This window comes from Cynocephalus volans, chromosome 15 (assembly GCF_027409185.1).
Source record: "Cynocephalus volans isolate mCynVol1 chromosome 15, mCynVol1.pri, whole genome shotgun sequence".
In the NCBI taxonomy this organism is placed as follows: domain Eukaryota; kingdom Metazoa; phylum Chordata; class Mammalia; order Dermoptera; family Cynocephalidae; genus Cynocephalus; species Cynocephalus volans.
In genome coordinates this window covers 20,765,742-20,792,200 of record NC_084474.1, presented here as the reverse complement: position 1 = coordinate 20,792,200, position 26,459 = coordinate 20,765,742, and the positions used below count along the sequence as shown (strand labels likewise).

The 26,459-nt window shown below is 35.5% G+C and overlaps 1 protein-coding gene across 2 annotated transcripts in view; it reads right to left on the bottom strand.

The window, feature by feature from the left end:
- YTHDF3 (YTH N6-methyladenosine RNA binding protein F3) overlaps window positions 1-21,812 on the bottom strand; it is a 41,695-nt gene extending 19,883 nt beyond the window's left edge. The window contains exons 1-5 of one of the 2 annotated variants that reach the window (XM_063079675.1): window positions 21,479-21,812; window positions 20,970-20,994; window positions 17,406-17,551; window positions 14,686-14,771; window positions 4,108-5,706 (exon numbers count right to left, since the gene is read on the bottom strand). In XM_063079675.1, the coding sequence (XP_062935745.1) occupies window positions 4,108-5,706; window positions 14,686-14,771; window positions 17,406-17,463 (1,743 nt within the window). In that variant the 5' untranslated portion in view covers window positions 17,464-17,551; window positions 20,970-20,994; window positions 21,479-21,812. The remainder of the gene's footprint in view (window positions 1-4,107; window positions 5,707-14,685; window positions 14,772-17,405; window positions 17,552-20,969; window positions 20,995-21,478) is intronic. The other variant, XM_063079676.1, reaches the window with a different exon arrangement.
- Between the last annotated feature and the right edge of the window lie 4,647 nt (window positions 21,813-26,459).

Here is a 26,459-nt window from a genome sequence, read left to right as displayed (position 1 = left end):
AATCAATTAGCAGGTAGTTAACTTACATGACTCTCCCATTTCCACATTTGCAATGGGGAAAGTATATGTAACTAGCACCAAGAATTAAACAAAAGACAAAACCTACCTATTTTGAGGTAAATACTGACCCTGATGATCCTCTCGCTGGTTCAATGACTAAACAGGAAACAAAAAGCCCCAAAAGAGTCTTGAGGCACTTTTTTCCTCCACAAAAAAGGATACCAGCAAAACTGTAAGTCCAGATCAGTGGCTGCCAGGGGTTAGGCATGAAGGAAAGATGTAAATACAAAATGATAGTACAAGGAGGTTTTAGGGGATGATGGAACTCTTCTGTACCCTAACTGAAATAGTGGTTACATAAAATCTACATGAGCTATACAACGTACCTCAAAAAAAGTGGATTTTAGTGTATGATTTTTTAAAAAATTTCTTTAAAGATATGTACCCAAATACTGATAGGAGCTTTATTTACATTTCCCCAAAAGAGGAAACATCCCAAATATCCTTCAAAGGATGAATTGGATAAACACAATATGGTACATCCATACAATGGAACACTACCTAGTAATAAAAAGGAATACAGAATTGATATACACAACAGTAGATGAATTACAAAGATAGTATGCTGCGTGTAGCAAGCCAGTCTTAAAAGATTATACACTGTATAATTCCATTGATGGGCCACTATGGAAAATGCCTTACAGGGACAGAAAACAGATCAGTGGTTGGCAGGAATTAGGGGTAGAAGGAGAGCTTGACTACAAAGGGGCAGGTCAAGGGAATTTACAATTTTAATATACATAAATTTTTAAAAATATAAATGAAAAACGATATAAAAGTTTCTAAAAATGATAATTACAGGAAGCAGAAGTAAGCTTTAAACATAGTCATCTTTATGCTCAATAAAATCAAGATGATCAAGGGATACAGGTAAGATAACAATCAACAGAAGTAAAGGGGAATTGGATGTGATAATGTGCACAATCAAAATACTGTCACTGAAGAATGCACAACCTCACAAATCAAAGAATCACACAAAGGAAATCAAATGGACATGGAAAATTAATGGACATGGAAATTCAAATTCTCCAAATAATGAAAAAATAATAAAGATAAGAAACAATAGCACTCAATTTCAACATATTGACATTACTAGAAAAGAAAAAACAAAAATAAAATCTTAACCTGTAGACAAAGGATTAAAGAAAATAAGAGACATACATTATATACACATTCCACATATATGTTCATATTGCAAGAATAAAGGAAAACCTTTTATGCACACAGAAACAGCCATTTATAAACACAAAAAATATAAGTTGCCCTCAGACTTCTCTGTAATATAAATTCATTAAACTATAAAGCAAAACCTACAGTACTTTGAGTTAAAAGACTGCGACCTGAGAATGCTATACCCAACTAAACTGTTGTTTGCTTATGATGGCCAAGGAAAGACTTTTTTTGGATCTGGAAGGTCTTAAAGACATATTAATAAATTACTCTTCCTAAAAATAATAATAAAATAAGATTCAAAATAAAGATGTCAAAAGCAAGTTAGACATTATAAAAAGACTGGCAGTAAACAATGAAACTATATAAATATAAAATTAAAGTTTTAATCACTGTTGTATATATGGTTACAATATCTCATAATATGACTACAATATATAACTATCATAAAATATTAGACAATATAACATTAAAATATTAAAAATAACAAAACTAGGACTAAATTTTCAGAAGTGAAAAGACATACACGGGTGACTGTCTCAGTAGTGGGAGAAAGAAAAGTTGATAAAAAACATCCTTGTCATGCATCTTTTCTTCTGGGTAACCTCATTCCACTTCCACAGAATCAACTGTTTAAGAACAAAAAGCCCCAAAATCTGTGACTCCCCTATCTCTCTAACTGCCTAGTCAAAGAAATTTCACTGCCTATATTTCTCAAAGGTATCTTAAAATCAGCACATACCAAAACAAAATCTTTATCTGCATTCCACCTTTCATACTCCAAATCATATCTCCTAATCCACTATTTGTAATACCAGTTACAATATGACCATTTATTCAACTGCTAAGCTCAAAAACTCATTATCAACTTTTGATCCTTCCATTTTTCCCCTCACTTCACTTTTAACTGGGAGAAAATTCAATTATATTCAGCAATCCATTTAAAAGACTCAGCAGAGCCTTAATTAGTCATTAGTATACTCCAAAGCAAAGTTTCCAACAATTCAGCGCAGTTATCACTAGCACAGGAATCACCCGAAGTGTTATTAAAAATGTACACTCGGGCTGAGCCCGTGGCGCACTCGGTAGCGTGCTGCGCTAGCAGCGCGGCGACGCTCCCGCCGCGGGTTCGGATCCTATATAGGAATGACCGGTGCACTCCCTGGCTGAGCGCCGGTCACGAAAAAAAAAAAAAAAAAATGTACACTACCAGGTCCCTTATCAAATACATCAGGGAGTGGTCTCAAGAATCCCCATTTTCAAGAAACACCCCAAATGATATTTACAGTCATGAGCCCTATAATGATGTTTCAGTTAATAATGGATCACATATACAACAGTCATCCATAAGATAACGAAGCTGAAAAATTCTTATCACCTAGTAATGTCGTAGCTATCGTAACGTCATAGCACAATACTATTTTTTTTTATAAATTTAGCGCAGCCTAAGTGTACAGTGTTTATAAAATCTACAGTAGTGTACAGCAATGTTCTAGTCCTTCACATTTACTCACCACTCACTCACTGACTTATCCAGAGCAACTTCCACTCCTGCAAAGCTGCATTCATGGTAAGTGCCCTATACAGGTGTACCATTTTTTATCTGTTATATCACATTTTTACTGTACCTTTTCTATGCTGAGATATGTTTAGATACACAATATGTTACACATGCCTACAGTATTAAGTACTGTAACATGCTATACAGCTTTGTAGCCTAGGAGTATAGTAGGCTATACCATCCAGGTTTGTGTAAGTAAACTCTATGATACTCTCATAATGAAGACATCACCTAATGACACATTTCTCAAGTGACACATGACTATATATTCCCTAAGGTTTAGAAACTACTGCTCTAGGTTCATTATTTCAACATCACTCTCCACTGAGAAATGTTAGTTGAAGTGGTTTCCTCTGCTGCACACAACCAAGAAGCCACAAGATATTTAAGTTCACACACAGAAACAGTTCCTGCTTTATGTTAATTTCTACACAGGAACTTTCCATAGTAACAAATTATTTACTAGAGAAGCTTCTAAATTTACCCATTTATTTTCAAAATAAAAAATGTATTGTCTGTGGAAAAATCTGCTAGTCGCGTACTCTACCCATTCTCTTTCTACCTAAAAATAGGACCCCAATTTTATGTTACAGTAAGGAACAGAAAACAAATTCTGGCCAATATGATGCAAGCATAAACAGGGTGTGTTAATTTCAGGAAGTCTCCCTGAGTCTCACAGAGAGTAAATAAAAGAATTAGAAATTAAATTCTGCAGTCTAATTCTATAGCCCATGTCTTCCCAACCCTACGCTGCCTTCCTAAAGTCAAATCCTCACTGTATTTTGAAAAACTGCTTTAAGTGTGCAAATTATAAAAATACTTCAGGAGTTTTACTGCAAAAAAATGTTTTATTTCTCATAAATATAAAATGAATAATAGCCAAACATTTATTTAAAAGCTGTTTTTTTCAAAGTCCAAACACATTTTCTCATAAAATTAATGTTTAAGATTAGTAATTAGAGCTCATGGCCAGTCCATAAAAGTCTGTTTAACTATAAATACCGAATTCATTCAGCTTTCATGAACACTCAATGACCTTTATTATCTGAGGAGTATAACACGTGAGAAACAAATTCAGTGTGAAGGTTAGATACCCTTGGGAAGGAAAGAGGAAATGATAGATATGGGGCAAATACAGAACCCTTCAAGGGTGTTTGCAGAGCTATGTTTCTTAAGCTAAGTGGTTGATTTCCTTTAGAATAAAGTTCTTAAACTCAGACTGTAATATTAAGAGGCACTGAAGAATACCCAGCTGGCACCCCATCCCCAATAGAAAGACCCCACACACACACACACAAAAATTACTATATTCTTACCCTACGCATGGCTTCCTCCTCTTCTTGACGCTTTTCATAATGTGCAAAGTCATCAAAGATTGAGGTGGTATGCTTGAAAGTAGCAATTATTTTAAGCACTTGCTTAGCTTTTTCTAGGGGTACCTCTTGAGTGTCCCTTGAATTGGTAACTGGTTTGTTGTCATTATTTTCTAAGCGAATATGCCGTAACTGGTTATTGGGAACATCTTTGACAAAGATCCACTTAACTTCAAATTTGCCCTTCCACTTATCCTGAGACCAGACACCAGCATATGCATTGTAGTCCACAACAGACTTCATTTCAGCCACTCCACAAAAATGTCCACTGCCATTCACACTGAAGAGTAAATAGAGTGGGCCTTTCCCATTCAAGGAACGGTAAGCTGCATCCAAACGCTTATTACCATGCTCAGTACTACACCAGATAGAGTACTTAATGGAACGATGTATGTCATCCTCAGAGTAGCTTTTAATTATAAACACACGTCCATTCTTCAGATTCCAATCAAAGTCTTTGGGATTATAGTTGTTTATGGCCTTTAGCTTTTCCAGCACTGGATGCACTTCTACACTAGAAGGTGAAGCGCTGACAGGTATAACACCTAAACCGAAGTTTTCACCACCTGCTCCATTGCTCTGGTTGAAGCCAGCTCCCCTGTTCCGAGGAGCCACCCAGCGATTTTGCAGCTGTTGCTGTTGAGGCTGTACTTGGTGAGGCTGGGCCTGCGGCTGAGGTCCTTGTTGCTGCTGTGGTTGTGGTGGCTGAGGCTGCTGTTGAGGCAGTTGGCTTTGCACCAATGGTGGTGGTTGAATTAATGGCTGAGGCTGCTGGATTATAGTTTGAGGAGGCAGAACTGGTTGGGTTGGTGGAGCCTTTACCACTGACCCCTTATCATCCCAAGTTCCAATATTCATGTTGTGTTTTATAGGAGGTGGTGGCACAGCAGAACCCCCAATTCCCACATTGCCCTTGGGTTTAAGTTTCGGTTGAGGTTTAGCAGGCTTTCTGGCAATAGCAGCCCAGGAGGTTGGTTTAGGTGCTGCGCTGCTAACTGGGGGCACGCTATTGGTTGCAATGCTAGTCATACCACTGCTGCTCAAGGCTGTACCTACTGTTTTCGTCACTGCAGCTGTCAGGTCACCACCAATTTTCAGTCCAGTCATACCTTGCTCAATACTGCTAATGCCAGGCACCTTACTCAAGGTATCATTGCCAAATCCAGCCTGTCCATCAGTAATAGCTCTCCCAAGAGAACTAGGTGGATAGCCATAACTGCTACTATAAGCAGAACTTTGTGTTGATTGTCCCTGAGATCCACTTGTCCCCCATGTAGAGAAATCAGCATTACCAGGAAAAAAGTTAAATCCATGTTGACCAAGAAATGGAGGGGTATTTCCTAATGCCCCAGGTTGACTAAACACACCATCTGGTATATAATGATGTTCTCCATTACTCATTTGTCCATAGGTTGTCAGATATGGCATAGGCTGGTCTCCAGCCGTGGACCATGCTGCTTCCCCAAGAGAATACGGAAATCCAATGGATGGAGCATAGTAACTAGGCATGTATGGATCTGACATTGGTGGATAGCTGTTACTCTGCAAAACAAAAGATTGCAATCAGTAGCGAAATGCCCTCTTAACAAGAGGGGAAAAGAAGACAACCAAAAGATTAAAACAAAGTAGTTTTAAGTAAATGAAAAAAAATGCATCTGTTCTAGATCAACAAGATTAAAATTTCAAATCCATTCTTACAAACAAAAAAATCAGCTGTTGAGTATTCATATTTTAAAATATTTATTATAAGGGCTGGCCAATTAGCTCAGTTGGTTAGAATATGGTGCTAATAACACCAAGGTCCAGGGTTTGATCCTTGTCCTGGCCAACAAAAAGAAATATATATATATAATATAATATATATATATATTATATTATATATATATTATATATATTATATTATATATATATATTATATATATATATTATGTGTGTGTGTACATATATTTGTTACAAGGCTTTTAGAAGAAAGGCTATGTCGGGGTGGCATGGGGATTACAGAGTCAGGCCCTAATTTCTACAAAAAGCTGATTTATAAATTTTGCAGATGCAAAATTACCATTTACAGACAACCGTTTTTCAAGCAATTGATGTATATTCAACAATTTACATACAAAGATTATACCTAGAAACAATTTCAAATAATAGAGAAATTAAATTACAGTTTATATAATGAAATCCAGGTCATTCAATTTTGTGTTTTCATTCAGAAAAATGTAAATGGAGGAATGCTCACATCCTGAGAAGAAAAAAAGACTGAAGATTATGCCTACAGCACAATCCTAATTTTTTTCTGCTTTGCCTTTTTCATTTCAAAAAAGAAATTTAAAAAAAAAACATACTTATCATGGTTTCTTAATGGTTGGATAACAAATACCTTTTTTCTTTATACTATTTTTTTAATTTTACACAAAAAACTTCTCACTTTTTTATCAGAATTTTTTTCTGAATTTAGAAATAGTGAGTTCTTGTAAATTTTTTCCAGAATTAATGCAATTACATCAACCTTCATTTTGAATAACATTAAGTAATCACTCATTTACTGATTTGCCAAAAATCAAGTCACCAAATTTTATCAAAGAAAAAGAAAACTTCAGATTAGTTAGTAGCCAATGTAAAAAATATTTTAAGGATTTTCTTTGAAAATGGGTTTCTGATGCCAAAAAAAGTCTGACAATAGATTTTCAATCTTTGATTTGGGTATAATTTTAAATCTTCGACCACAGCTTTAGTATCTGTAGAATTAAGCAAGACGAAAAATATTAGCTAATACCTGATCAGGGCAACTGGTATTCACTTGCAAGGGTCAATACCATTTTGAAGACCAATTATTCACTTAATTTACATAAACATTCTAGTTCCCTGAAGTAAAGTTCCTAACACATTTTTTTCCGCTATTACACTCTTAGGACTATTCTGTGGCTGTTTTTCCACCCAAGAAAGTGTACCAATGTAAATGTGTGACAATAACATCACAAATACTACCTAGAACTCATTTAAATTACTTTTTTTAAAGGTTATCATTGAAAACTGAGATGTCATTATTATTAAGTAACTTGTGATGCACCTTGCAAGTGTCCACTGTTTATAAGAAATTTAATATTAATTTAACATATTATCTTTTGAAATGACTCTCTGATATAACTAAAACAAACATAACTTAAAAACCAAATAGAGGCTGCATTCAAATTCTGACAAAGTTTACTAGTACTGCCGGTAAAGCCTAGACTTAAAAACAACAACAAAAAAACCCAATTCTGTCACTTATTTCTGTTTAAAGGAAAAAAAAAAAAAAACCCACAAAATGATTTTTCAAATATACTTGATATTAAGTGTATTTAACTGTATTCAAAACTGGAAACTCATGTGTTACTATTTAATTGAACGTTCTTTAACAATACTCAATAATTTATGAAAATATATTCAAAGACTGCTCTCAATATTATCATGAAGGGAAGTAAGAGCATTTTTGGAAGCACCACAATAGTAGCATCATTGCAAAGAGCAACATTAGAAATACTGACTGGTATATTTAAATATACCTACATAAAGAAGCCCAAGGGAAGCTCAAATACACCAACAATGCTTCTTAAAGAAAAAAAATCTTGAAATTAATGAGTAAACTTGAGAAGCCATAAATACACACACACACACACACACACACACACACTCATACACGTAATTCGATCACTGAAGTATCTGCTAAAAATAAAAGTACTCGTGGTGCTTCATACTGTCAAGAAAGTCACTAGATATAAAACTTTTAAAAGTTTAATAAAAATGAACAGAAGTTCAGCCAATATAAATGAACGTATACAATTGATTGAAAAATAAAAAACTGCCTTCATCCTTTTTTAAACAGTTACTTAAATATATCCTTTTATTTATAATCCTACTATTTATTTCAACCACTTACTGAATGTCTACATTGTGAAAAACACTGATATGAGATACTCATTCTGAAAGAAAACTTACAGTTCAGTGGAAAAGAAGACAAATAACACAGGAGAGTGAATAATTTCCACAGGGGGAAGAGGAGGAGAGCTGGGCTAAAGACAGAAGTAATCTGTTTCAAAGTTTTAATTTTGAATGCTGGCACTAAAATCTGGACTCAGTAAGTCTTTATCGGGATGGGGAAGTGAAAAAACAAACCAAACAGAAAGTTTTTAAGTCATTCTTTATAATAAAGCATCCACAAAATTATACTAGTAATTTATACTGAATATTCTTATTTCACCATGACAAATGCTGAAACACAACAGCTACATATTAAGTTCCTAATAAATTAGTTTACACATTATAGTAATTAATAAAAAATAAATTATATAACAATTATATAATAAATACATATAATTATATAAGCTATATAATATAAATAATAAAAAATAATAAATTAGTTGTTTACACTAAGTTCCCATAGTGTAATTCAGAAGTTAGCAAACTAAAAAGAGAAAGAGTAAATATTTTAGGCATTGCAAGCCATGTCCAATGGCTGGTCTTTATCACATATTATTTTCTGTTGTTTTTGTTGTTTTTCCACAACCCTTTAAAAAGCTGTCAGTTCAAAGGTTTTCTCAAAGAAGACAGGCTATTGCCTCTGGGTCACAGTTTACCAATCCAGGTTTAACTGATGACCTAATCTGGACCAATTCCTAAAAAAGAAAAACCCCAAACCCATACTATTAAATTAATGGGGAACAAATTTTTGTCAATTCTGTCACATGGAAGCTAGAACAGGCCCAAACCCTCTTGGGTATAGGGGTAATGATTTTCACTACTTCAGCCCTAAATTAGTGATTTTGTTTAAATAGTTCAACTTTCTTTAAAAAGTACTCATTAGCTACAACTGTCTATCAGCTTTGGCTAACAGAGATACAACTCCTATCCCTATGTGATTACAGAGATGTTCAAAGCCTTACTACCACCTAGAGTCATCAAGTATATAGGTATAAATGGTCTGCTTTCTAACCATTTATTTCTCAATTCTTCTAGTAGTTTTGGCTAAGGAAGATTTTTTTTCTTAACTCTATAAAAGTTCAGCAATCTCCTTTCAAGAGTCAAGGCTTTGGTTCTGGTTCTAGTTAAGAACAGCTGTAAGAAATTCTAGAAAGTTGATAAAGATATAATCAACTAATTTTGAATCAGTAAGGTTTCAACTGTAATTTTTGTATTAATTGTAAATTAATGTATGTTTTACTAAATGTAAGATAAATTTTTAATTGCTAACTAAGTGGAATATCAATTAGAGGAATGCTCCTTGGTAGTGAAAAGGAATAAAATTTCTACTCATTGATGATGGAAAATAATATTTCAAAACTTACTTCTTACCCTTTTACCTCAAAGCTGGTTATAATGATAGATGTGTAGTCAACTTAACAATTTATGTCCAACAATCTCTTTAGTCTATTCATAATTTGGAAATTCTTCAGTAATAGTAAATTTTACTATGTTTTTTAAAGATATACTACTCTTTAAACACAGCAATGAGAAATGTTTCATATTTTCCCCATACTCAAAGAACTAATTGGAAGGGGAAAAATAACAGTAATATGTAAATATAAAAATGATACAATAATCACTGAATATAATTAAACATACCTGTGAGAATAGATTCACAGACCCTTTACCCACAGCATAAATGTAGAAACACAATCTGGACAGGCTAAGGTAAGGTTAAAGTGAAGCCATGTGGTACATAGGTTCTAATCCCAGTCCGGGTATTCATCAGCTATGTAAAAATGCCAGTTACTTACACTCTAAATTGCTTTCCCATCTATTAAAGGGAAATAAATATACAGTGCCTAGAACACATTAAGCATTTAACAAACAATAATTATATTTATTAATACTTTACTTGCCTTTTTAATATGCAAATTAATCACCACAAAGGGTATAATTTCAAACTTAGTCCAAACTTGAGTATCAAGTCACAGTGTGATATAGCAGTCTCGAAAATACATGCTCAATTCTTTACTCTCCGACTTTCTAAGTCAATGATCTTATCACATCATTTAATTTCTCTAACCCCCTTTCGTTTTTAATAAAATGGGGATAAAACCTGCCACTAACTCAATTGTGAAGATTTTTTTAAAATAACTTTGTTAACTGCCAAGTGTTATATCAATGTATATGAGGAAAACCTTTTACCATGTTTTTCCCCCAATTTGAACACTAGAATAAAAAAAAAAAGACTAAACGTGTGCTTCCTTAGTATTTCCAAGTCATTCATAACTATTATTCCTTAGCCTTGTGATGTAGGTCAATCATTTTTCTATTAATTCAAGAAAACTTGAATAATAAGAAAAAGTTCTTTGTTACTGTCTTGACCTGAGGACATTTTAATATTGTACCTCAATCTTTCAGTTATAAAACTTAATATCCACTTTTACTCCATAACTATCCAAACTTCCAAGAAAGAGAACTGGACCATGACTTAAAGGTTCAATAAAAATGGTTAAGGCATTACTGACCAATCACAGCACTTATGCATAGAAAAAAATTAAAATGGTTTTCCATTAGAACGTAAGGTTCTTTAAAGTCCTGAACTGACTTCTGTTTTGTTTTTCTGTTTTGTTCTGTGAACTGACTTCAGAATTAACCAAAAGTATCCTTTTAATACTTTTGAAAAGTATAATTCAAGCATATCTAATTACAAAAATGTCATATGATATTCATAATGTTCAATCTGAGTATTTCATCAACCATTCTCTAATTCTATCAAATAATTTAATCCATTCATTCATTTAATAAAAACTTAATGAATGCCTTCTGTGGATGTGCTAGATACTGATGCCAGTCACTGGAGACAAAAAGATAAAAAACATGGGTCTCCAACCTGGAGCACTTCACAGGGGTAGTGGGAAAGACATATTTACCATACAATGTGATAGGTACTGTAACTGAAGTACAAAGAAAGCAAAATAAAACACTTTAGTACAAAGAAGTGACAGCAAGTAACTGGGAAATCAGAGAAGACTTCATGGAGAAAGTGATACATAGGAGAGAGAGAGAGAGAGAGAGAGAGAGAGTGTGTGTGTGTGTGTGTACACATACTTATGCTTGTGTATAAAATGTACATATAAATACAAAGACAGATTCTGAAAGAAATATTCAGGAAATATTTATATTTTCAGAAAATAGTGGTAAGTCCTATTTCCCTAAGTTAGACAGAAAAAGTTAACAAAAGATGGATTAGAAAGGGAACTGAAGCCACTTTAAGTGGATTCATGAGATAAATGCATCTGCTACTGTGAAACTGTGGTAATTCTTTATTTAACATGACATTGACACAAACAGACTTGGATTATAAAAAGACTACTGAGTGGCAGTATAGAACCACCAGTTAGGAAAATCATTCTAACAAGCAGATAATGAAAACCTTAACTAAGGGCAGTGACGGCAGGGACAAAATATAACAAAATTGAAAATATTACTTTATATTCCTAATTCTCCATACTTCTCTGATAAACATACCAAGGAATTAATTTCCCCATTATATGCAAGCAGAGAAGCTTAAACTTCAGCGTTCCAATTCACTCTTCAAATTTATATGCACAAAATACATGACATCATTAACACTGCCAATTAAAACCTGAATTTCCCAATAAACTTAATCATCAAGTTATTCTGAAGAACTACAGAAAACTAATTTTAAGACATGAAAAACTGATTTACTTTTAAAATTACTATAAAAATTATTCCTTAAGAAACTGTACACTAAGATGAACAGATATGATGTTGATGAGGGGGAGAGAGGGAAAGGGGAAAAGGAATTGGTAAAGGGACATGCAAATCAACTACATTGTATTTTGATAAATTAAAATTGAAAAAAGAAAAGAAACTGTACAGTATAAAATGGCAGAAATATGCTGCCACAGAAGTAGAAAGGCCAACAACTAGTTTTAAAGTATCCCTGGGTTTGAAGTGAATTAGATTTAAGTATACAACTTAAATCATTAGCCAAAAATTTAAACACTTTCCAGTCAAAAGATTCGTTTTCATTTATAATCTTAAAATCAGATAAAGGAATTTAATTTTACAAACAATGGGCATTTAAATCTCTTTTATTAAACAATTATTTCAGCTAGGTCACTGTACAAGGAACTTATTAAATACTTGCACAACTTTAAGTCTGCCAATAATTACTCGAGATATTTCATCAATAAATTCAGTTTTCACTAATCCACTACTACAGTCAAATTTTTTTAAATTTTTTATTTTAGCTAGGTAATTATGGTAACTAATTCTTAAATAACTAAGCTTTAAGATTTTAGATCATTTTCAATTTTTCTCTATAATAAACCCAGTTTCCAATATTCTAGTGTTAGTGGTTTTTAAAACATAAATACATGCCTCATTAGGGATCATTATTTTTAGTACCACAGAAAGATGACTGCTTAAAACCTACTGAACACTGGCACGGAGAGGTAATATGGCCTTACTGGAATCAAACTTGAAAACTGAATGGGTTTTCAACTATGATAAGAATATGTTGATTCAAAAAGTATGAGTTAAAATAATTTAATATAAAAACGTAAGATCTTTCCATTTGAATATAACATTAAAACAAAACTTTTTTGTTTTTAATACAAATTTTTTGCCCTAAAGTGCAATGGTGCAACTGAAAAATTCATTTGGGTTCACTAAGGTAAATATGCCTTTATATCCTTAAAAAAAAAGGTTTTCAAACACTTTTTAAAACTTTTTTAACAGTGAAATCTCATGCAGAATTGTAATATATAAAACAGATAAAAAGCGGAGCATGGCTCTGGCCACACTGATGGGATCCAGGGCACACCATTCCCGCACCCCTGGCCTCCCCTCAGTAGCCCCTGGAGTGCCTCTGTGGAATGCCAAAAACCCTTGTGACAAAAACTTTTCTTGTGACAAAAAACCCTTCTAAGTCCTTGTGACAAATAATAAAAACTGTAAAGTTTCTGTTACCAAGTAAGACAAGTTAGAGGATTCTTTCAGGTTGCAATTCCCAAACTGTCATTTACAGTCCACTAAAACTCCTTAAAAATAGAGTTTGAACAAGTCAGAGAACCTTCATACTATACCTTTATCTTAAAAAATTCATTTATACGTTATAATATATAAACTATAAAATCAAGTAGCAAAAAATAGTACGGTTGTTTAGACCAATGAATTTCCCAAACTCATCTGATCATGGAGACCTTTTGGGGGAACATTTACTATACCTCATATTAGAATTCATTGAAAAGGTTGGGAAACACTACCATAAAGGTTAACTGAGATTACTGTATGGACTAGAATATAATAAAAGTATATTTCTTTTAAAACTTGCACTATATTTCTTAACAAAACATCTCCTCCTCACAACATTTAGGTAGAAAAGTTAATTTGTTATTGACATTATACAGTTAGATTATATAAATATGAAATAAACTTTTTAATTACTTTAAAAGTAGCCCAACTTTCATAGATTCTGTCACCAGTTTTTCATTCTCATTTATTTATCCCCCTCCAATGTATGCTAGGAATGTAGCTCCGCAAAAAGGAGGGAGTGGTTAAGGAGAAATGACCAGGACTTAGATCAGGTTGAACACAACCACCACTCTCCAAAGTCATAAAATAATCCTACATTCCACAAATTGGGAACTACCTTTTTCACATTTTCTCTGTAACTGTTACTGTTAACTTCTGTAGTAACACTTTGTTCCTTGTTTTTTCAAGTCTATGTTACAATTTCAGAGTACATTTAGGAGTATATTTTTCATATATCACTTTCTAAGCAAAACAACAAAAGAAGTTTTATTCCAGAATGTTCTCTGTAAAGAAACTGGTTAATTCTGAAAATTTAATTTGTTTCTAACAGAGACATATTTTTAATAAGACAGAAAAATGAAAGCAGAAATGGTATACAGATGCGATATACCATTGTTTTATTGTTTTTCAATGTTTAAATCTAAATTACTCCTGTACACAAATTCGCAAAAACCAGTTACTTGATTCAATGAGATTCTCCATGCACACAATATAGAAGCAAGTGTTTATAAAACCCTTAATTCTATTCCCTAGCATTACCAAATTATAACTTTCAATAATTATCAATGAAATCAAATTAGAATCCCTTGTAAAAAATACTACATTTAACCAAAACTTTCAAGCAGCAACTAATCCCCCTCGCTGCACACACACTAATCCCCCCCCCAAGTACAAAAATTTCTAGCTAAGCCTTCTAACTTGCTTTAGCTATGAAGTATGGCAGTGACATTAAAAAATTAAATTCTTTTAATATTCCAAAAAAACCATAATATACAAATAATGTTCATCTTCAAATCTATTATATTTCATAATCTAGTTTCAACTACCTATAATTTCTAAAAGAGAACTCTCCGTGCCATAAACTTGCAACTGCTATTCACTACCATTCAGGCACACCGAATGAATTCATTAATGTTATGGTTAGTCTCATTCAATTAAAATGTCTATTTGAAAAATCAATTAACACTAATAAAAGTTTAATTTCCTAAAATCTGAAACTGTCAGAAGACTTACCTGATTTGTCTGGCTACTTAAGTATGGCTCAAAATCATCATCATTTACAGCATCTTTTTGATGAATCGAACCGTTTTGTACTGAAACTAAAAAACATGCTTGTATTAGAAGTGGTGTAATTATCTTTACGAAACTCATAGCACAACCTGAAGTTTTTAATATTTTTCAAGCCAACTCAGAAAAAGTAATCCTGAGTTCTTTGTTCTTTGCATTTAAGAATGCTCTTAAAGATATACTTTATTTTGTATAAAAATATTTCTGTGCCACAAAAAAGTTAGAAATCTTGTGATATATGCAAGTGTACTTCAAAAATGTCATAGAAAGATTCATATTATCTTCTATTTTTCCATGAACTTTTTTAAGTACTCTTGTATAAGCCCAAGATTATATAAACACAAGCCATATATACACTTCTCCTTACCAAAAACTTAAAGTAAATATCCCAACTTCAAAAATGTAGTGAGTAAGGGCCAGCCCCATGGCACACTTGGGAGAGTGCAGAGCTTGGGAGCGCAGTGGCGCTCCCGCCGCGGGTTCGGATCCTATATAGGGATGGCCGGTGCGCTCACTGGCTGAGCGCGGTGCGGACGGCACCAAGCCAAGGGTTGCGATCCCCTTACCCTTCACAAAAAGGACAAAAAAAAAAAAAAAAAAAAAAAAAATGTAGTGAGTAAACTGTTATGCAAAAATGTTGGAAAGGGTTCTCTAATTCTATATTTGAATCTAAAATAACTATGTCATGTAGTATTGTAGACAATACAGAGATTTCTGAATGTTCTCCACCTTTAATTAAACCTATTACTTATTCTGCTAAAAGGTAAATAAAGAATTCATCTGAAGTTATAATATATGCCATTTGTCTCCAGTTAAAGAAAGTAGCTAAAATTCACTTGAAATAATATCACAATAAATATTTACAATGATGAAAAATCTAAATAAAGAGGGCCTTAATTCTAAACCCAAAAAATATGAGGACTTTCACATAAAAGTACAAATAAAATTAAGATACCAAAGATAACCATGATTACTCTTGCAATATATGAGAAAACGAGTCAGAGAATAATTTAGAATGCCATATTTGTTCAGAGGTCATTTCAATAAACTTTCTATAAAGTTGTTATTCTCTGGATGCTATCTCAGAATGCTTTTGACCAAAGACTCCAAAAGAAAGAAGGTACTGTATTTGAATCCTAAGTCCACCACTGAGGAGATGGGTTATCTGCATTTAGTGACTTAACCTCTCTAACCCTTTGAGAACTACTCTATTCAAAAAGGTTATTAATAGTACTTACCTCATCTCATCTGAGAATTAAATGACAGTGTTCAATAATCTAGGATATGACATGAAATATTACAAGATCCAAATAGGATTAAAAATGACTTTAGAACCACATTAATGGAGAAGTGTCACTAGGCCAAAACTTGATGTAGTGGCACTATGCAAATATACTACTGAAACACAGGAGACAAAAAAAGTTGAAAGTTTCTGATGGATGTCAATTAATGTCTCAGGAAAACAAAACTCAATATTTGAAGATTTACTGCTCAAAAATAGTGTTGCAACATTATAAATTAAAGTTGGAAGAGATGAGTTTAAGTTGTATATTCCTCCAGAACATTTTGATTACCCCTACTTTTCCCGTAAGTTTAGACCACCTGAAATGTAATATTCAGTTAACAGTGGCTTGGGAGCAAAGATACGTGAAATCCCTTAATCTTTTGCCATCCAATGAGTAACAGTGATCACTCAAAGATACGATGTTACTCTGTGAAGCCTCGAAAGTAGACCTCTTATGATATTGCACTGCCCCTCAGAGGCCACAAAAGCACCCAAAGGTCAACTTGATCCTGGTTCCACTGATATAGTTTTAACTGTATTTGATAAGGACTGCCATCAGAGCTAGGGTTAAATGCTAAATGCGCTCCCCAGAATTTAAATGTGTAACAGCCACTAGAAAAGTAAATAAACAGGACTCCTCAGGTTACTTCTGGTGCCAGTATAAGTCTGGGCTAATCATTTCAAGTCAAGAGATTCTGACATACCTATTCTCCCTCACCACTGGCTTTACAGCTCCTTTGTCAAAGATGATTATGCATGGTCTATTCTTGAAAAAATAACTCTTCACTATCAGACTATTACACTGGTACACATTAGTCAATATTTGAAACAGCTAACCATTTCAAAATTACAACCATCTATCTCTTGCATCTATTCAATCCTGAGAAATCTAGTCATACTAATAGTCAATAAAATGCTTACTTCAAATTTATCTGAATATATATCATACTACTATTCTTAATTCATTTCTTCTGTTCTCTCCTAATTCTAAGAAAGCAACACTAAGAACAGCTCAATATTTTCATACACTAAGTAAATACAGTCTACAAACATGTTTAAATGACACATAATTGTCTAAAAAGTCATTGACTTACAAGCAGTAAGTCAAATCTAATGAAAAAACGTTTAATTAAAAGTATTTCACATATACTGACAAGCAATTTGTATTAAATTAGACTACAAATAAGACAATAACTAGCCCTTGAGTTTCAGAAGCATACCTTCTTTACAAAATTCAACTGTCTTAAAGATTTAAGTTTTTGAATACCACTTAATACAATCTAATGTCTTGGAGACTGAAAGCCATTAAATAGTAATAAAATCCAAACCAGTTCCATAGTCTGTAAAAGTTCTTCAGGGGAAAAAAGAACAGATGACTTACATGATTCTTCGCCTGTTTCCTCTGCTCTATGAAGCAGAGTCAAATCAAGATAGAACATGGGCCTTAGGAGCCAGGTGATTCTTTGCTCTGGTCCTGACTACATCAAGTTAGGAAAGTCAACAGATCTGTGCATCATGTTTTCCCACCTACAAAAACAGCGACAATACCATATACCCTCTATCTCCTTATAGGAATGTTCTGAGGATTAATAATAAAATGAAATCTAAAATAATGACAATAAAGTGCTTTGAAATCATTTCTGGGGAAGACCGGGAAAGGATACAACAGAATATTGCCTAAATACAAGGCATTTCCCACTACTTTTCTAAAACATTAAAACTTAGAGAAATTCAACCTAATTATTTTCAACTGCAGTTGTAAAATACGATGCACATGTCCCTCTGTTGGAAGGGGAAGGAAGAGGAGAGAAGGGAAAAGATAAATTCTTTTCCATGAATTTACCTATTTATAAACTGAGGAACAGGAGAAAGGTGGCAGCAAGGCCTAAGCCTACAAGTATGGCATCTGACACTTCCATCCGTAGTGCTCATAAGTAAAGGCACAGCACATCTTTATTTCAACAAGCAAAAGTTCTGCTTGTTAAAAAATAAGTAAAAGTAACATAAAGTCAGTATTACATTAAGGACCAAGGGTCAATAATTATCCTTAAATCTCTACTATCCTTTGGTATTACCCTTGCCAAAGACAATAAAAAATTCTGGTATTTAACATAGGGACAACCTATTAATTAAAAAAGAAGTCAAATTTATAAACAAGTAAACCTACTATTATTATTTATACTACAAAAGCATTTTTGCCTTAACAAAGAGACTGACACAGAATTCCTTTTAGCTCATTTAGTGCATTAAGTCATTAAGGACTTACAGAAAAACACTTGGCGGAAAGTTGAAGACAGTAAAGCCAGGTGTTAGGCTAATGCTGTCAACTGAAGGTAATTCAGAAAACGAAAACAGCATCTCTGAAATGATATTAAGTCAACTGAAAAAAACTATGCTTTCAAAATTTTAACTAACCCCAACTTCTCAGGGACATGTATTTTTCGTAAGCATGCTAAGTTCTGAATTCAAGATTACTACTCATATTCTCAGAATACTCAGGTTGTAGTTTGAAAAATGTAACTTGGCTTTCTGCTGCATAAAAGTAAACAGAATTGTAAAATAATTTTACTAGCCTGAAAACCAAGTCAGTTAAGGCAGAATTGTTTTTCTCAAATACACACATAGCCACTCTATCAGTTCACTGGAGGTGCTGCCTTCACCCTGTAATTCTCTCTGCAGAGGTATAAAAATATAAGCAATGTATGTGTATTTGTGCACTTGTAGCATCTACCATTTTAAAGCAATGAAATGATTTCCAATACTCTTAGGCCAATAGCATTTTTTCCCTCCTGACAAGACTCCATGCAATGGAGTCTTCCTGTACCTTAAAAACAGACGAAGTGAGAAAGGTGAAAAGAAATACAGAAAATATAATGGCTACTAGAGCAGTGGACTATTGTAATTACAACAATCCTCATAACATATGATAAGATTTATAGCTAAAGTTATTACTTTCATTTTATAGAGGGAAAATTCTGACAAAAAGGTGTAATGTGTTCAAGACCATTTGGCAAGTCAGTAGCCACAGGAAGTGCTAGAACTCAGGAATACTAGGAATCCCAGACCATCATTCTACCCTTCGATAAAATTACTATTATTGAACTGAACACTAAGGGAGAAAGAAGTAAAATTTCTTGGAATAAAGAAGTATCCAAATTAACACTTTTTGTGTGTGCATGTGTGTGTCTAAATACACCTAAAAGAAGTGATACTAATGGATTAAAAATTTTTAGATAACCAAAAAATATTTATAAACAGTGGATACGTACTGTAGTTTATAGATAATTTATACCTATAATATCAAAGATGTCACTAGGTCACACCTAAGTGAAATAATCATGTCATAAACAAACATAACAACACAGTACTGGCTTATAATACTGTAGATGCTCTATTTTGTTTTATCAAAGAACTTCATAGAACTTGTGTACTTACCTTAAAGCAGGTAACACAAAACACTTAGCATTTCAAAAAGCCTTGCAAAGTGCCACCTCCCCACAGATCTAGGATAAAATAATTTATGCTAGGCAATAATGACCACAGATTTCACATATCTCCAAGTCTATATACTTCCTAATGGGCAGACTAGCAAAAAAAGAAATTAATGGATCATTCTTTCTAAACTCATTTAAAATAAATCAAAATGTCCAATTCTGAGGTTTATGATTACAACACATAAAATAATTATAAAAATAAAACTGAAATTCCAAAATTTTAAATGTTTATATACTGCAAGAAAACACCTCTTTAATCAAAACAAAGCAATAAATTTGTTACCTAATACAGTGCCATGTATTTGGTATGTACAAATTCTTATATAAATTGAGTACTACAACTCAAAGGAAATTAACTCATCTACATATACAGAACCTATTCCTTTTCAAATTAACCAAATTTGCAACAGCAAATAAAAACGCTAGAAGAATTTAAAGAGAACCAACAAAGACATTGAACTGAGGCTATTATTACAGGAGCATACTTCAAAAAGTCTGTGGAAAAATAGAATTAAGAGATAATAGGAATCTTTCCACTAACTTTTTGAAGTACTCTTGTAGATCTTACTAAGTAACACTTTGTTACTGAAACAAAAAAACAGGAAGCATAATTCTATTTAGTGTAATTTCAAGCCCTATTACAAGATGTTATAAATATATAATTCGCTGTAATGTTATGTAACTGGCACTGTCCCAAGAAAGCAGTTATTGTTCTACACTTAATGTCACATGATAAATTTCATGTTTCAGTCAGCTGACTGCAGTTCCATATTAACAAATTCAAAATACACTTATTTAAATGTTTTACTTTCAATGGTACTTTTTAAAGAGTAAATCATATAATCCTGGCAGAAAATTCACAAATTATTTCCTTCCCAGACCTTTATAAAATACCAGGTGGAGTCACACCTTGCAATCAGGACTACACAGCAAGATGACATGTCTGTTCAGTTTTAATGTCTCTCGTTTTGTTGCCTCATTGCATCTGACTTCAACAGAATCGGTGAATAACAGTACATTTTTCATTAATGTGACATGTAACACTATGTGAGTTGCAAGCTCCAACATAATCCAGACATGTCAAACAAAATGCCCACTCGGAGAACACACTTTGAGAACATATGTAGAAATTTTTGTGGCAGAAGTTATATAACACCGATAAACTGCGAAACTAAAGAAATACCTCTACATTCACGAAAATATCTGCTTAACTGAAATGCAAGTAAGAAAGCTGTTTCTTGTACTACCTTTGGTTTCTAGAAAAGTGGATTCCAAGCAAGGAACTACAAAAGTTTTGGATAGCACTTGGCTGCCTTAGGCGTAAGGAATGTTTCTCTAATCCTACATTAAAAATTTTAAAAAAAAATGGAACAAAAACGAAAAGAGCCTTCACCGTTGAAAAAGTGACATCAAGGCAACATTGAGAAGAAAAAAAAAAAATCCAAACTCACCTTTGTTTCCTTGCCCTTTAGGTCTCTGTGCAGCAAGACGAAAGGTGTGATAAAGAAGAGAAAAAGCAAAGAGAGGGAAAGTGTGTTAATCAAAGACATTATCAAAGACAAGTTATTTTAAACGATCCGCGTAGGAGTAAAACCCACCATATCCTCCACAGCCACCAGTTTCCCAACCACCTCCGGCCTTTAAACCTCCCACCCGCCACTCACAATCCGTCTCCCACAGCTCGCGCGTCTCAGCCCGTCTGCCGCGCTCAGGAGGTGTCCTAAGGCCCCTACAAGCGGTCCTCGCCCCCACGCACCGCGGCACCGCGCCCGCCCGCCTGGGCCGCAGGCTCCGGCCCAGGGCGCACGCCCCAGCCCGGGCGGCAGGGCCGCAGCAACATGCGCCCAGGGCACCGTTATGGGGCCGGCGGCGGCGGCGACGGGGAGGAGCCGAAGCCCTACGGGAGGGTGGAGCTCCACGGCTCGGGCCTTCGCCGAGCCTGAGGCCTCTGCTCCCTCACCTGATCCACGCTAGTGGCTGACATTCTTCACCGCAACCCGAGAGCCGCCGCCGCCGCCGCCGACTGGGCCTCTCCCCGTGCACTCACAGCAGTTGTCTGCCGCCCTCGGCCGAGTGATTGTTCCAGCAGCCGCCGCCGCTGCCGCCGCTCGCTGAAAAGCCAAAAAGAGGGCCTCGCGCTCAGGAGTCGGCGGAAGGGGCCCGTCTTTTCCGCTTGCACGCTCCTCTTCCCCCTCAGGTTCTCCGCTTCTCGGGTCCACAATGGCGGACAGACTCCCCGGTCTCACTTCCGCTCCGAGCCTCCCTGACCTTCCGCTCTCCACTCTGACGTCCGCGCTCACCTCGCTCTGCCTACCCCACCCTCCCGCCGCCGACCTTGGCTCCGCCTCCGCATCGCACGTCACGGGAGACCGGCCTCACGCGGCCAGCGCTTGGGCGCATGCGCTGCTGGGGGTGGCTGCTGGGGGCTGCTAGTGCCAACTTCCTGGGTGCCTTCGGCGGGTTCCTTCTGTATCGCTCGGAGGTGGCCTCGGGAGCCAGGTTCCGTCGCACTCGGGGCGAGAAGAGGGGCGGGAGGTGGCGGCTGGAGGAGACTGTAGAGCTCGGCCGAAGGCGCGAGACCCGTGGCTCCTTCCTGGCTGCGAAGTGGACGGAGGCGCAGCAGTTGCCCACGACCCCGGTGAGCGGGCCGCAGTGGCCCTGCCTCTGCAGGAGACTCCCAAGGCCATCCACACCCGCGTGGGCGGCTGGCTGACTCAGCCGCCCTCGGGACAGAGTTGTTCGGCTGTCCCAAAGAGTCAACACGTGCAGCGAAAGTGGCTAGGTTAGAGCTCTAACACTGAAACATGTAGTAAGAGGTGCACCGGTCCCTGTAGTTCCCTTCGAACCCAAGGAACGAAGGGAATTGCTCAATGCAGTCGTAATCTCTGGAGTCAAATTTCGCCACCCAATTCATGGACTTCTGTTTTGACTTCGTTCCACTCCATTCCGGTTCCGTTGATTTTCATAAATGAGCAAAGTTGCTTTGGGAAAGATAAACAGTTGCAGGAGGGAAAGTTAGTTTCGATAGAAACTGGTAAAGTTACTTGTCTACGTTATTAGCAATGCCAAAGGAAGCCAATTTGCAGCAATTTGAAATTGTTATTGAAATATCTTTGCAAAAAAGGCAAAGATTATTTGCCTTACACGTGTGACTTCCACTCCATGTAAGGAAAATGGTTTATGTCTCTTTTTTTACTTCAAAGCCATCAAATAAGTGATAATTTACAAAGTATAAAATTGCCGAATCATAGGATTAATTTATGGTTTACAGAGCAACCATATTTTAGAAGCACTGAATAATAGAACTAAAACTTATCTTGAGAGGCCACTTTTCATATAAATCAAGAGGCATTTTTAAGATCTGGTCCGTGCAGCTTCCCCTGCTCTCCCATTCTTTGCCACAGGCAGAGCACCTTGGCACTTTCCCAGACGCCCCCACCTTCTCAGCTGTTGCTCTTGATCGCTCCAATTTCCCCAGACGCCGCTCCCGTACAAAACTTTTTAAAGTGTTTGCTGGTAACGTGCTATGAGCAGGGAAACTTGAGAGATAATATACAAAAGGGACCTTATGAAATCTTGCAGGCCTTTTCTTTGCTCCTTTGTTATCTTAGTTAGAAACATGGCTTTGGAGTCCAGCCAATCTGAGTTTGTATTCTAGCTGGGCAAGAATTAGTTTTATAACCTTGGGAACGTCACTGAATATTTCTAAGCCTTAGTTTCCTATGAGTAAAATAAAGTCATGTATGTACAATTACTGGCACAGTAACTTTCAACAAATTGTGGCTGTACACGGCTAGTTCCTGGTTCCTTTGCTCAATGATTCCCAGAATGGTAGTAATAGTTTACATTTATTGAGTTCTCGTTATGTGTCAATCACTGTAATAATCATTTTAATCCTTGCAGCTTCCTTGTATGGTAACATGCTATGGTAAAAGCTGACAGACAGTGAGGTTAAGAAACATAACCAAAATAACACAGACATAGGCAGTTTGGCTCCAGAGCTCTAGCCATCATATAATACTGCCTAACAACGTAATGTTCCGATAAGCTTCAGTTCTCTTTTATTCCTGCCCCTCAACAAACTCCTTCCTTTCTTGAGGCCTTTCTTCCTAGCAATGAGGTCTGAACTTGCTGAATGAAATGCTAACCACCCTCAGTTATAAACCCATTAAATTTAATATTAACAGACTTTTGAAATACATCTGGGAACTACCTAAGACCATCTCCAATGCCTCCAGGAGTATGCAGTTTGTAAAATGCTGCTCTCGTCTAGATTCTAGGCAAAATTGCACTCTTGTATAGGGCCACTAGAATGTCAGCTTCATGGTGAACACAACACACTGCAAAGCTTAGAAAGGAGAGGGCAGGCTGAATTTAAGCCCCCATTTGCCCCTAAGCCAACCCTGGTACATGCAGTGAAGTTCCATTACACACTACTATAACTTCTGTATGACTACTTGTATCAGTTAAAATTAGATTCAGCTATAAGTGACATTGGGTCCAAAATAACAGGAACTTAAGATAGAAGTCCGTTTTTCTCTCATGCAGAAGCAGTCTGGAGGTAGTCAGTCCAGGGTTGGGCTGCTGCAGTGTCAGATATACAGGCTTTTTCTAGCCTGTCACTCAACCATCATCACCTTTTCGCGTATGGTCCAAGATGGCTGCTCAACTTCCAGCCATCACATTTCCATCAGCAGAAGGCAAGGTGAAGAAAGCACATATCTTTCCTTTAAGGATATTTTGTAGAAATTGTATTTCCCACTTTCGCGTACTTCTTCCTAACTAAAACATACTTTTCTGAAAATGCTTAGTTGAAAGAAAGCTGGAAAATGTATTCTGGGTGGCCAGATTCTCAGTTAAAAATGAGAAGAAGGGGAGAGTGGATGGTGAAAGATAGTGATAAACTGTGTGCATAGTAATTTCCCAGATTCACTTTGTTGCCTAGCAGCATTAAACTTATCTTTGAATTTTGCAAGTATTTAAGCCAAAATTACTAAGCCTTTTTGTTATCTTTAAATAACATAGGGGTTGGCCGGGTTAGCTGTGTTGGTTAAAGTGTGGTTGCTGGTAACACTCAAGGTCCAGGGTTCGATCCCTGTACAGCCACCACCAAAAACAGTAAATAAATAAATAGTAAGTAAATTAAACATGGAAAATTCAACTTGAAGACTGACAGTTGGATTTTTTTAAGATAGGCATCCTTATTAAAAGAAAAGAAAAGAAAAGAAAGTTATCCTTAAATATCATGCTTAAGGTAAAACTGCTAACAGCTGAGAAGGATACTGAATAAAGCCAAAATATATAAATAAGTAAGTAAACCTGCTTTGAAACAGAAAAGCCAGCAACTTTTTCATTTATTCTTATGTTTACTGCAGGGAAATTTACAATGACAAAAAAATCAAATAAATAAAAAATGCAGCAGAAGACATCAAGTAGTTTTAAGGTTTCCCTAAAGCAGTGTTTCTCAAAGTGTTGTCCTAGGGCTAACAGTAGCATTTCCTAGGAATTTATTGCAAATGCACATTCTCAGGTCCCAGCTCATATTTACTGAATCAGAAACTCTAGGGTTGAGGCCAGAAGTCTGTGTTTCTTTTTTTAAATCTTGTTTATTTTGAAATAATTATAGATTTACAGAAGGGTTACAAAGACAGTACAGAGTGTTCATATATATCCTTCACTAAGCTTCCCCTAATGTCCACATCTTACACAACAATGTAACTGATATTGGTTCCATACTGACATTGGCACAATATTACTAACTGCAGACTATTCAGATTTCCACTGTTTCCCCACTAATGTTATTTTTCTGTTCCAGAATACTATGTTACATTTCAACATCATGTCCCCTTAATCTCCTCCCATTTGTGTCAATTTTGGTCTTTCCTAGTCTTTCATTACCTTAACACTTTTTAACTGTGCTAGGCATATACTTGGTGGAGCATGCCTCATTTGGGGTTAGTTTGATATTTTCTTACAACTAGACTGGGGTTATGGCTTTGGGGGAGCAATACCACAAGGAAGGCCTTTCTCATCCCATTATACATCTTACAGAACATCACTATGACTTATCGCTGGAGATATTAATCTTGATCATTTGGTTAAGGTTGTGTCTGCCAGGTTTCTCTATGACAAAGTACATATTTTCCCCTTTCTGTACTCTGGTCTTGGGAAGTGAGTTATTAAATCTGGCCCACATTCAAGGGGAGTTAAAGTTCCACATCTTGGGTGGGAGAGTACCTACATGCATTATTTAGAATTAATGTGTAAGAAAGATTTGTCCCTTCGCCCCCATTTACTTATATCAGTATGGCCTTTGGGAACTCAGGTTGGTTTTTGTGTCCTTTTGACATGTCTCCCCCTTTTTATTTTATTTTTTCTTTCTTGAACTTCACTTTTTTTTTTGAGTTGACAATTCAGTAATTTATTACACATAAAACACTAATAAGTACAGTATAAAGGATAATGTATGCCAATTTAGTAAATCACTTACTAAATAAAATATTCTAAATATTTGTGAGTGGGAACAAATTCCAAGGAGAGAATATTGATATTGATTGCCATCTTAAAAGTAGCACAAACTTCATGTTTTTCTGCAAGAACCTCTGGCTCTGAATATGAGTATTAGTAACTGGAAAGTGGAAGAATGGACTCCAGGGATTTGTCAATAGGCACTATCTTTTTCAGAATTTCGCTTTTGAGTACGACAATATTCTCAATTTATTGTCATATTCCACTACAGGGAAATTTACAGTAAGAAAAAGGCAGTAGGAAACACTTCAGGTAGCCGTAAGTTTTCCCTAAAGCAATGCATATCAAAGTATGGTCCTGGGATAACAGCATCCGTATCACCAGGGAGTTTATTAAAAATGCATATTCTCTAGGGCTTTATTCCATAGTTACTAAATCAGGTAAACCCTACAGGTAATTCTGGCACACACTGA